Below are 10,945 nucleotides of genomic sequence, written 5' to 3' on the forward strand. Positions count from 1 at the left end.
TGAGATGACAGGATGTGAATTGGAGCTATAGAAATAAAGTGAATAGAATTGAATGAAAGAAAAACGCCTGTAGAACTCAGAATCATATATCTTTTATTGAAATTAGATTTTCTAGTTCTGTCCCTGAATAATGGGAGCTTTAGATGAGCAGCAGGCTGGGCTTTGCCTCCTTAGAGACCTCCACGGCTGCACCGGCCGTCGTTTTATCGCTGCCTCCTGGATGTGAAGGTTTTCTCTGAGTTGAACGGATTGAATCTGTTTCTGCTTCATCTCCAGAATCCGGTTGGTTCCAGTGGAGGAACCACGGCCCCCCAGGTGGATCTGGTTTCTCCGATCCATCATCCTGCGCTGGGATCAGGTGGCGTGTATTAATAGATGGCAGCATTTTAAAGAGCAGCTGCAGATTTCTCATTGTTCCCAGTGGAGGTCACAGGAGGCTCCTGTTTTGCTGCTCGGCTTTGTTTAAGAGGATTCCAATCTGGAATGTCTATTTCTGAGACCTCCTCCTTCTCTGAATAGCTGCTGTGGGCGAGGGAACGTTAGATGGCCGCCATGGCTCAAATAGAGCGGACATTTGTTCCGCTGCATTGTCAGCAGGCTGTTAGAGTCAGCTTTTTATAGCCGTCTCTGAGGTGAGTCACTGGCCAACAAAAGGACCGGTTCAAACCGGATCCTGAGGAACCACTGATGGACCAGTTCAGAGATCTAATCCAGAAGGTCAAGGAATCAGTGTTTGACCTTCTGTGTCGTTCGGCTGAAACTCTCCACATATAAAGTTCACTTTCTCCTGGTCTTTTCAACATGAACAGTTTATTGATAGAAGATTCAGTTCATTTTATTTCTAGAGCTCCAAGTCACGCCACCTCACCTCCAGGCAAGCTGTAGAAACAGAGCAGTCAGATTGGCTGAATCAGATTGGTTTGCCAGGTATCCCCAAAGTCGGTCCTGGAGGGCCGCTGTCCTCAAGGGCCGCTGTTTTAGAGGTTTCCCTGCTTTAGCACAGCTACAGCCACCCTCCAGGACGGCTCCCCTCCAGGGAGGGCGGCGGCCCTCCAGGACCGTCTTTGGGGACGCCTGGTTCAAAGTTTTTATGAAGGAAAACCAGCTGACGGCGTCCAGCCATTGGTCCTCCTAGATCAGCCTGAGGCGGCCATTTTCATTTGCTTTTAGTGGTCGACTCTCCAGCGAGCATCCATGCAGTAACAGACAATGGAGCTTTAGGCTCCGCCTCAAATCGGCTGCTAATGGCTGCGGTAACCAAGCAACCAACTGAACGGTTCTACCTCATAACAGCAGCTCTGCTCCTCTAAACGCCACATTTCCCAGAACCATCAAACCGGCACTGATTTAAGGCCCCCCCCCATGGTCCTTAATCTCTTCATGATGGTCAGTAAATTGGCTTTGACCTGAAAATAAAATGTAATAAAATATAACAAAATTTAATAAAATGTAAACCCCTTTATTTTTCTCAATAGGCGAAATTCCCTGTGCCTTTAATCCCTCCCTATGGGGATCAGTGGGCTGCCATTGTGCGGCGCCCCAGGAGCAATGTCATTTGTCATTTGTTGCAACTTATCTTTAAATTCATACTGTTTTTCATCATACCTAAATCATTTTTATAACAGTTTGTATTTAATTGGTAATAAACATAATTTTTTTTTCCAGAAATGAAATGTCAGAATCTTCATCTTGAATGTAGGTCCCTGGTTTTCTTTTCTATAAATGGAATAAAATTTTTAGAACAACATTAACATAAAGATAGAATACCAGCAGCATATATTCTGGTGATGAAGGAGTTTGCTCTGCAAAGCACTGATGGTGGCGCCAGCGTACGGCAGCCTGGCTTCAGCCAGCGAGCCCCAGGCAGCGGTGGCAGCCCTGTAGCTCACCTCCATCACTGAAGGTGGAGTAAAGCGTTTTGGTGTCGTCTTTATCAGGCCGTTTGTCTTCAGAGAGATCACGGTTAATATTTCCATAAAAAAACGTTCTAATAATAAAAGCAACTTTTTTGCAGCAGAATTCATTATTAGTTTTAATTAAATATAAATTTGAATTTTATTTTCAAAATGAATGAAAAAAAGCACAAAAGCAAAACCCATTTATTGCTCTATTTAAAACTAAAGATGTAAATGAACAGATTTTATTTAGGAGATAGAATAGTAATAAATCACTATTAAAGTATTTCAGCGTGTTTTTTTCCCAGCATTGTTTAGACTGAATGATTTAAGCTGCTCTGCTCTGTGTGCAGCTGGAGGAGGAGCTGCTGGGTCTGCAGAAGAAGCTGAAAGGAGTGGAAGATGAGCTGGACAAATACTCAGAGTCCCTGAAGGATGCCCAGGAGAAGCTGGAGCAGGCAGAGAAGAAGGCAACAGATGTGAGAACTTCTTCTTCTACTACAGACCGTTTCCTGTTTACTTTCCCACAACTCTTTCAAGCTCATTTCCAAATAAAACTTTACTTCCTGTTACTTCAGGAGCTTAAAAACGGTTTTATTAGAAACAGTCTGTCGTTCCGACTAACGAAACAGAAAGACATGGAGACAGACTGATGGAGCCCAATGTAAAGTTAATCAGTCAATATTTATGGTTATTTAGTGAGTTTTAAGCAAAAAAGAAAAGTGTTTTATTTTCACTCTGTCATTCATTCATTTATAAAAATCAAAGTTATAAACTAAATATTTTGTTGAAATAATAAATGATTCGTTAGGAACTTTGATTTTTATAAATGAATGAAGGACAGAGTGAACTTAGCAAATGACTCACAGCTGAGCACGACTTAGAGAATCCACCAAACCCTGGGAGTACCCGGAGAGAAGCCATGCATGCACAGGGAGAACATGGCACCTCCATGCAGACAGGCACCAGGCTGGGAATCGAACCCAGAACCTCGTTGCTGCAGGGCAGCAGCTTCAAACTGCAAAGCAGGAAGCAGAGAAGGAGTTTTAATGTGAGCTGAAATAAACCCAGATCAGCGGCAGGACTGCTTCCTTTGGCCCAAACTTATTTTGAAACTGCAGCCGGAAGTCTTTCAGAGCGGTTACCATAGAAACGCGGTGACGCCGTGGAGAAACTCGGAGCTCCGCTGCCGCCGGATGGCGACCTTCACGTCCATAGACGCGGTTCGGAGGAAGATCCAGACCCTGCAGCAGCAGGTCTACGAGGCGGAGGAGCGGGCAGACCTCCACCAGCATGAGGCGGACATAGAGAGGCAGGCCAGGGAGAGGGTAACCTCACATTACACCGCTGGCCTCCAGGGGGCGCTGCTGAGGCCGCAGCTCTCATCATTGACCATAGAGACGCCTCATGAGGGCGGCCATCTTGGGTCAGACCAGAGTTCAGACAGCTGCTGTCAGACTGAGCAGGCGGCTCCTTAGATCTCATTATAATCCCATTAAAGGCGAATTAGAGATAATATTATAATAATCTCTGACATGAAACAACCACTCTAATTCTAAAATGACCTTTCTTTCTTTTTAGATTTAATTAGATTAAAAACTATTTACATTGAACTTAAACTGAATGAGATATATGCAGTTATATATTTTGCAATAAATAAATATAAACACAAAGTTTTATATTAATATATTATGCAAATATTATATATTTATATGATATATTATTATTATTATTCAGTATTTTTAAGGATTTGATAATGAGTATTATTATCTAATGAGGGAAATTTGTTGTAATGTGATTTACAAAAGAGCCAAAAGTTATTATTTTGTTTTTTATTGTTCATTTTATGTTAATTTAAAAAATAATAATTTTCAAGACTTTTTTATCAAATTGTAATAAAAGGTAAATTGATCTTGTGTCCAACTAAAGGCTTTTTGTCCATATATATATATACATATACATATGTCTGTATATCTACCATACACATATAAAATAATATTTTATAATATTAATAATATTAATATTTAATTGCAAAATATATATCCTTGCATATATCTCATCCAGTTTGAGTTTGGTTTAAATAGTGTAATCCAACTGAAAAGTAATTTTAGAATTAGTTTAGTTCACTTAAGTGGTTGTTTCATGTCAGAGATTATTGTAATATTATCTCTGACTCGCTTTTCATTGGATTAAAATCAGATCTAAGGCGCCTCCCATTCATTCTGACAGCAGCTGTCTGAACTGTGGTCTGATCCAAGATGGCCGCCCCCTAGGCACGTCAGCCATGGTCCAATAAGGTGTCTACGTAAATAATGTCTATGCCGATGACTCCCAATAAACGTTTATATTTGGGGATTCGGTTGAATGAACGTGTTATCAGGAGGAGTCCGTCTGCGCCGGTTATCTGCGCAGACGGCGCTGATCAGACAGATCTGACTGCAGCAGCCATGGAGGGAAACGGTCAGGGAGGTTTTCATTGAATCAGGGGATCTGAGCTGCGGCACAAAGTGTCTGGAAGTCATAATGATCAGATTAATACTTTAATACTTTTTTTCTGTGAAAAAGGAGAAGAAGGTTTGAAACAGCCTCCTTTTATTCGCCGGCTGCTCTTTGCAGATGGATGAAGGTCTGTGGGTTGTTCTGTGTTTTTTTCTCTGCTCTCTGGTCGGTGGATGCAGGAGCATCACGCCCCTCTTAATAGTCCAGGTGTGTCTCTGTTCCCACAGGCGGAGGCAGAGGTGGCCTCCCTGAACAGGAGGATCCAGCTGGTGGAGGAGGAGTTGGACCGAGCTCAGGAGAGGCTGGCTACTGCTCTGCAGAAGCTGGAGGAGGCAGAGAAAGCTGCAGACGAGAGCGAGAGGTGAGCAGCTTCATGTTGAGGAGAATCAGCCTGAGGAATTCTCTCTGGTCAGTTTCTGAATCAGTATCTTTACATCAGATCACGGCTCACTCCTCACTTCCTCCATACATTATTAAGATATAAAAAATAAGCCCTGAAAAGTCTGACTGTTGGTCCAGAAGCAAATGAAGGTTCCACCTCCTTCCTCTCCTCAAACAAACATGTCCAACCCGAGGCTGTTCTGGCCTGACTGGGAAATGGACCAGTCAGAACTGGGCCGCGTTCATTCATCAAACATCTGAAAACAAACTGGATTCATCTTCAGCTGCGTTGCTCCTGAGATGTAAACTGATTTCTGTTCTCATCAGAGGAATGAAGGTGATAGAGAACAGAGCAACAAAAGACGAGGAGAAGATGGAAATCCAGGAGATGCAGCTGAAGGAGGCCAAACACATCGCTGAGGAGGCCGACCGTAAATATGAAGAGGTGGGTCCATCTCTGCTTTACAGCATCATGAACATCTCCTGCAGCAATAACCTACATCACATCAACTTCTGGAAGAAAACCAGCAGAAAGAAACAGAAAAGACAGACAGACAGACAGGCAGTCAGTCAGATAGACAGACAGAGAGAGACAGTTGGCATCAATATATATGGGCGGGGCTGAAAGACTTTTACTGTATGAGAATAAAAAAGTGATCCGCCCTCACCTGGGTTATGATTCAGGATTAATAATCCAGGTTAATCCCGGATGAGGGCTGAGGAAGCTTCCTTTGAACAATCCTGATCTCTGCAGGTGGCACGGAAACTGGTGATTCTGGAGGGAGATCTGGAGCGTTCAGAGGAGCGCGCTGAGGTGGCTGAGGCGTAAGTGAACACAGCGGCTCTTATTTATTAGCATCATTACATGTTTTTCAATTGAAGAAGATCAAAGAAGTTTAGTAATAATCCAACTTCTCTGATGTCACAGGCTGATCTAGAATAAATATCTTCCTGTTTAGCAGCACAGCAGCAGCTGCTGTTTACACTCTGATTGGATCAGAACCCCTTCAGAACCTCTGACCCAATGATGGTCGAACAGAACCAATTCTGACTTTAGTTATTATTATAGAGAAATTTTACCTGTTTCTGCTTCCAGCATCATGTGACCAGATGCACAGCTTCACTGCATGAATGATGAGTGGATTAATGATGAATGGGTTAATGGTTGGATAACGAATGCATGAACAATCTATGCATTAATGATGAATGCATGAATGGATGAATGCATTAATGGATGAATAATGAATGCCTTAATGGCTAAATGTATTAATGGCTGAATGCAGTAATCAATGAATGAATTAATGATTAAATGCAGTAATAGATGAATGCATTAATGGATGAATGTATTAATGACTGAATGCAGTAATAGATGAATGCAATAATGGCTGAATGCGCTGCTGTTTCCTGTCTGCCCGCTCACTGCCCCATCCCGGACTAACCCCCTCCAGGAGAGTGGGAGAGCTCGAGCAGGAGCTCAGACTCATGGACCAGAATTTGAAGATGATGATGTGCGGTGAGGAAGAGGTACCTCTACTAACCTTCATCTCAGTGGATCTTCTCATTTCAACATTTTTCTTCCTTCTTCACTCAATAATTCATTATTTTCTCCAACATTACCTTGGAAGTAATTTGCTTCCTTTTTCTATTTTGACGAACAAAAATTTAAATAACTTAAAAAGAGAAACCAAAAAAAGATCCGTTGATTTTCTGAAGTTGTGGCGTCCTGAGAGGAGCGCCACGGTTGGTCCAGCCATGAATCAATCACCTGTAGAGCTTCAGTGATGATTTGAAGCAAAGCAAGGCCTGACCTCCACAGAGACCTCTGATGCTGGAAGGAGGTCAGGGAGGAAGATGATGGACCAGGCCTTCATCCACACGCTGCAGCTACAGCTGCCCTCGCGGCGCTGACAGAAGCCAGGCTGAGATGGTTTAAGGAGGGGATCAAACCAGCAACCCACCAGCTGCAGGACGAAGCTCTGAACATCTTCCTCATTCCCACTTTCCTTTGACGTCTAGTTTGCAACATTCAGTCTAAAAATATCTGATTTAAAGTTAGAGAGAAAAATTATTCCCAGAATCTTTTTCTCACGTTTTTGGAAACTAAACTGTTTGGAGTTTTAGAATCTAAAATCAAACGCTGGTTTTTTCTAACGCTAATAGTTCGAATGACCGACTTTTTTCTATATTTAAGTTTTGCGTTTTTTTTTATCGCAGTTATTTTATTTTATTTGTTTGTGATCTTGTTTTGAAACAGAAGATCCAAAGAGTGAAGCAGACGGCCTGTTTTGGCACGTTGAGGAGTAGATTAGATGTTTTACCTGAAGCTGCGTGGCTGATGACATCATCACTACAGGGGAAACCTTTGATGCTCGTTAACATGGCGGCTGATTTGGAGGCTTTGCTTGATTTATTTTGACGCTTCCTGTTTGATAAATGTTCTGCATTTCTATAATGTGGCTGCAGATGTTTCAGGTGCATGAAGGATCTCTGCAGATTGTTCTGCTGGGTTCCGTTAACCAGACTAACCTCAGTGGGAAGTTCTAAGCAGGAACCTTTAGACATGTTATCACCTCAGAGTTTGACATTAACATTCAGCAAATCATTAAATGAAACATCTCAGGATTGGTTCCCACTATCTGGACCTTTTTTCTCTGAACCTCCTGCAGTCGGTAGAAAAGCCCAGAGTTCTTTAGTTCTTTAGTTGCAGCTCGTTTTGACCAAAGGAACCAAAGTAGATTTAGTTTGAACCTTTTCTTTCTGACTCCTGCTATGTTGGAGAATCCGTGGTTCCTTTGCATCCTAATAGACCTAAAGCATTATATCCATCATATCCAATGACATCATCAGTTACTTCTGTTAAACATGTTTGTGGTCTATCAAACAGCTTCTGCTTTTCAAATTTCTGCCTTTTCCTCTGCTGCTTTTCTTCTTTCCTGTTGCTCAGTAAATCGGCTGACCTAGAGGAAGAGTTGAAAAATGTCACCAACAACCTGAAGTCTCTGGAAGCCCAGGCTGAGAAGGTACGGTGAGCAGCCGTCTTTCAGCTACGTCTGGCTGGACGAAGCAGAAAGTTGCTGCTACAGGAACAAACCAGCTCATGTGGAGGAAATCAAAGCTGCTTTTGTTACCATAACATTTTTAAGAGGCTCAGAAAAACATAAATCTTCTGGATATTTTTCTAGCTTCATGTTTCCACCTTTGTTTCCCATTATTTAAAACGATCGACCATCAACCATCCGCCATCAACAAACTGAACCTTTGAACTTTCCCCCTTTGCTCTTTCAGTACTCCCAAAAGGAGGACAAATATGAGGAGGAGATCAAAGTGCTGACAGAGAAGCTGAAGGAGGTAAGAACATTAAAATATCTGCACACATTTAAACATTAATAAACAGGAAAATTAGACCCTGTGACTCAATTAGTCTTCTTCCTGTTTGTCATAAATCAAAGTGAAAATAAGTGAAATGAGATGGAGAAGGAATCCAATGCAGAAAGCAAAGTGTCAGGGGAATGACTGACAATGCTTCTGCTTTTTAAAACATGGATTGACTTTAACTGAGGAATGAAAAAGAAACGGCTGAACATTGAGCCCTGTGGGACTCCGTTACTCACCCTGTGGGAGGAGAACAGGCTGCTTCTCCTTAAACCAGCAGCTGCTCCCTCTCCATGGATGAGCTTCTCCTCAGCGCTGCACCACATGCTGCTCTGCGTTAAACGCCGTGCTGCGATGTTCACCTGTTCACCTGTGATGATCTGTGCTTTGCCTGCAGGCTGAAACCAGAGCAGAGTTTGCTGAGCGGTCTGTGGCCAAGCTAGAAAAAACCATCGATGACCTTGAAGGTACGTTTCCAGGCGGATCTTTAAAACAGGTCTGAGCCTGACTGGATGATTGGGTTCAACTTACTGAGATCCCTTCAGAAAAAAAACAAAAAAAACAAAACAAAACATTAACAGCAGCCGGGGGGGAGGGGCTAGACGGTGTGTTGTGTACTCTTAATCAACGTCTGCTTGAAACCTAACAAACTCTGTGTTTATAGGTTGGATGATTTAATTTCACTTCCCTAATAATAGCAAAGAAAGATTTGTTTCAATTCTCCACTAAGAGGAAAATGAATCATTTTATGAATTGTTTTATTATTGATTCAATATTATTAATTTAATATATTACCCCGAAACGACAACACAGGAACAGCTTCTTGCAGACGGGCGCTTTGTTTGTTAATTTGATGCTGTGAAAACTTAGAACTTTATAAAGCTACAAAAAGAACAGTTGCTTTACCAAAAATAACCCCAAGACCTCCTGCCTGCTAAAGTACTCTCACAGCCATGCGCACTCTAAACACATACACAATTAGAACACAATAGACAACAAATGTACAAATATTTCAACACAATAATTAGAAAATCCCTTTAAGAGCGAGCAAACCTGCTAAGCAGGCTGCTGCAGATCATTCACAAAAGGCCACCATGTGTTTTATGCTGAATACATAGCTAACCCTAAACTTAAATCTAAACCCTACCACTAACTCTACCCATAAACTCTAAACCCTACACCTAACCCTGACCCTAAACATACCACTAACCCTAAACCCTGAGCTTAAACCCTGAGCTTAGACCCTACCACTAAACCCTAACCCTATACCCTAACCTTACCCCTAATACAAGAGAAATGACTAAATAGTTTTGATATATACTAAATGTGTCTTATATATAAGATAAACAGTTTAATATGAGCCAGAAAAAATTAAACCAAAATATTTTAACCTCTGAAAACAATTATTTTCTTTGCTGCAGAAATAATAACATTAGTGAGATTTTCTAAAACTCTGCAGGTCAGATCTATTGGTAGGTCTGTAATAATCTGAGGATAGAGAAGGTCTGTTTGTTTAATCTCAGTTGGATTATCTGTAATCTGTCAGACCAGTGAAGGTTTCTATTGGTTGTTTCTTAACTTCTTTTCTCTTTTCTCTCATTTCATTTCTATATGTGTCCATCCTGGTTGTCTGTCCTCCGCATCTTGTCCCTTTGTCCATGTCCTCTTACAGATGAAGTGTATGCTCAGAAACTGAAGGGCAAGGCTCTGAGCGAGGAGCTGGACCTGGCTCTCAACGACATGACCACACTGTAGAGGCTCCTCTCAGTTCCTCCTCTGCTCTCCCTTCTCCTCCTTACGTCTTTCTTCCAAAGAGCAGCCATTTTCTCCTTTCTTAATCTGCTACCTGTCCTCAGGTCTCAAGTTAAAATCATGTATGAAGTATTTATTAAAATCTGCTTCCCTTCATTTCCGTAATAAAACTTTTTATCAGGATCTAATTCTGTCTTTTCTGAACTTCCTCTTCATTTTTCCTCCTGTCTTCCAAACATGAACTCTGCAGCATATGTTACCTGATTGATGGGATATGAAGCGCTGTTTGTTCTGGAGGTAGAACCTGGACCTGGTGACGGTTTCTCACCTGCAGGGAATGTTCTAGACAGAGAGCTGCACATCCCACCTAAAGTTAAATTGGCAGAAAAACAACAGCAGTTTATAATAAGGAAAAAATATATATAAAATAAATAAAACAAAAAAGAAAGGAACTCCCCTATGAGGCCATTTTATTAGGTACACCTAGCTGTACTGGGTTGGACCCACTTTTGCCTTCAGAACTGCATTAATCCTTGTGGACTAGATTCAACAAGGAACTGGAAAGATTCCTCCCACAGTTTGGTCACATTGACACGATAGCATCACGAAGGTGTTGCCGATCCAATCAGTTGGTTCTCCTTAGATAGAAAACTTTAATCTGAATGGTTGATCTGGTTGAATTGTCTCTGCAAAGTGACCTGAGATGAAATGATGTGAATTGGACATTTGAAATAAACTGAATTGAATTTGTCATTTGCACATCTATGATGCAAATCTCTTCTGGATTGAGATCTGGTGACTGTGGAGGCCATTTCAGGAAGAGTGCATTTATGGTCACGTAGAAACCAGTCCCAGCTCTACGGGGAAAAAATAGGTTTGCATGGCCTTCACTGCATTATGTATCGCAAAGAAAACTATCGTCATGAATTGGAAAAGTAAGGATAAACTCAGCATCAATCAGTACAGAGATCTGTTGTTGGATCATATTAATCTTTAGGCAGCATCTGCATCCCCATCAGGCCAATCTCTCTGGGCTCCGTTCATCG

General features: G+C 41.8%; 1 protein-coding gene across 1 annotated transcript in view; it reads left to right on the forward strand.

The window, feature by feature from the left end:
• Positions 1–10,082, forward strand: part of LOC107102752 (tropomyosin beta chain) — a 15,472-nt gene extending 5,390 nt beyond the window's left edge. The window contains exons 2-9 of the mRNA XM_015402171.1: positions 2,249–2,374; positions 4,622–4,755; positions 5,103–5,220; positions 5,530–5,600; positions 7,720–7,795; positions 8,061–8,123; positions 8,545–8,614; positions 9,820–10,082. Coding sequence (XP_015257657.1) covers positions 2,249–2,374; positions 4,622–4,755; positions 5,103–5,220; positions 5,530–5,600; positions 7,720–7,795; positions 8,061–8,123; positions 8,545–8,614; positions 9,820–9,902 — 741 coding nt within the window. The 3' untranslated portion in view covers positions 9,903–10,082. The remainder of the gene's footprint in view (positions 1–2,248; positions 2,375–4,621; positions 4,756–5,102; positions 5,221–5,529; positions 5,601–7,719; positions 7,796–8,060; positions 8,124–8,544; positions 8,615–9,819) is intronic.
• The last annotated feature ends 863 nt before the right edge of the window (positions 10,083–10,945 follow it).

Source organism: Cyprinodon variegatus, unplaced genomic scaffold (genome assembly GCF_000732505.1).
Source record: "Cyprinodon variegatus isolate N-32 unplaced genomic scaffold, C_variegatus-1.0 Scaffold1311, whole genome shotgun sequence".
Lineage (NCBI taxonomy): Eukaryota > Metazoa > Chordata > Actinopteri > Cyprinodontiformes > Cyprinodontidae > Cyprinodon > Cyprinodon variegatus.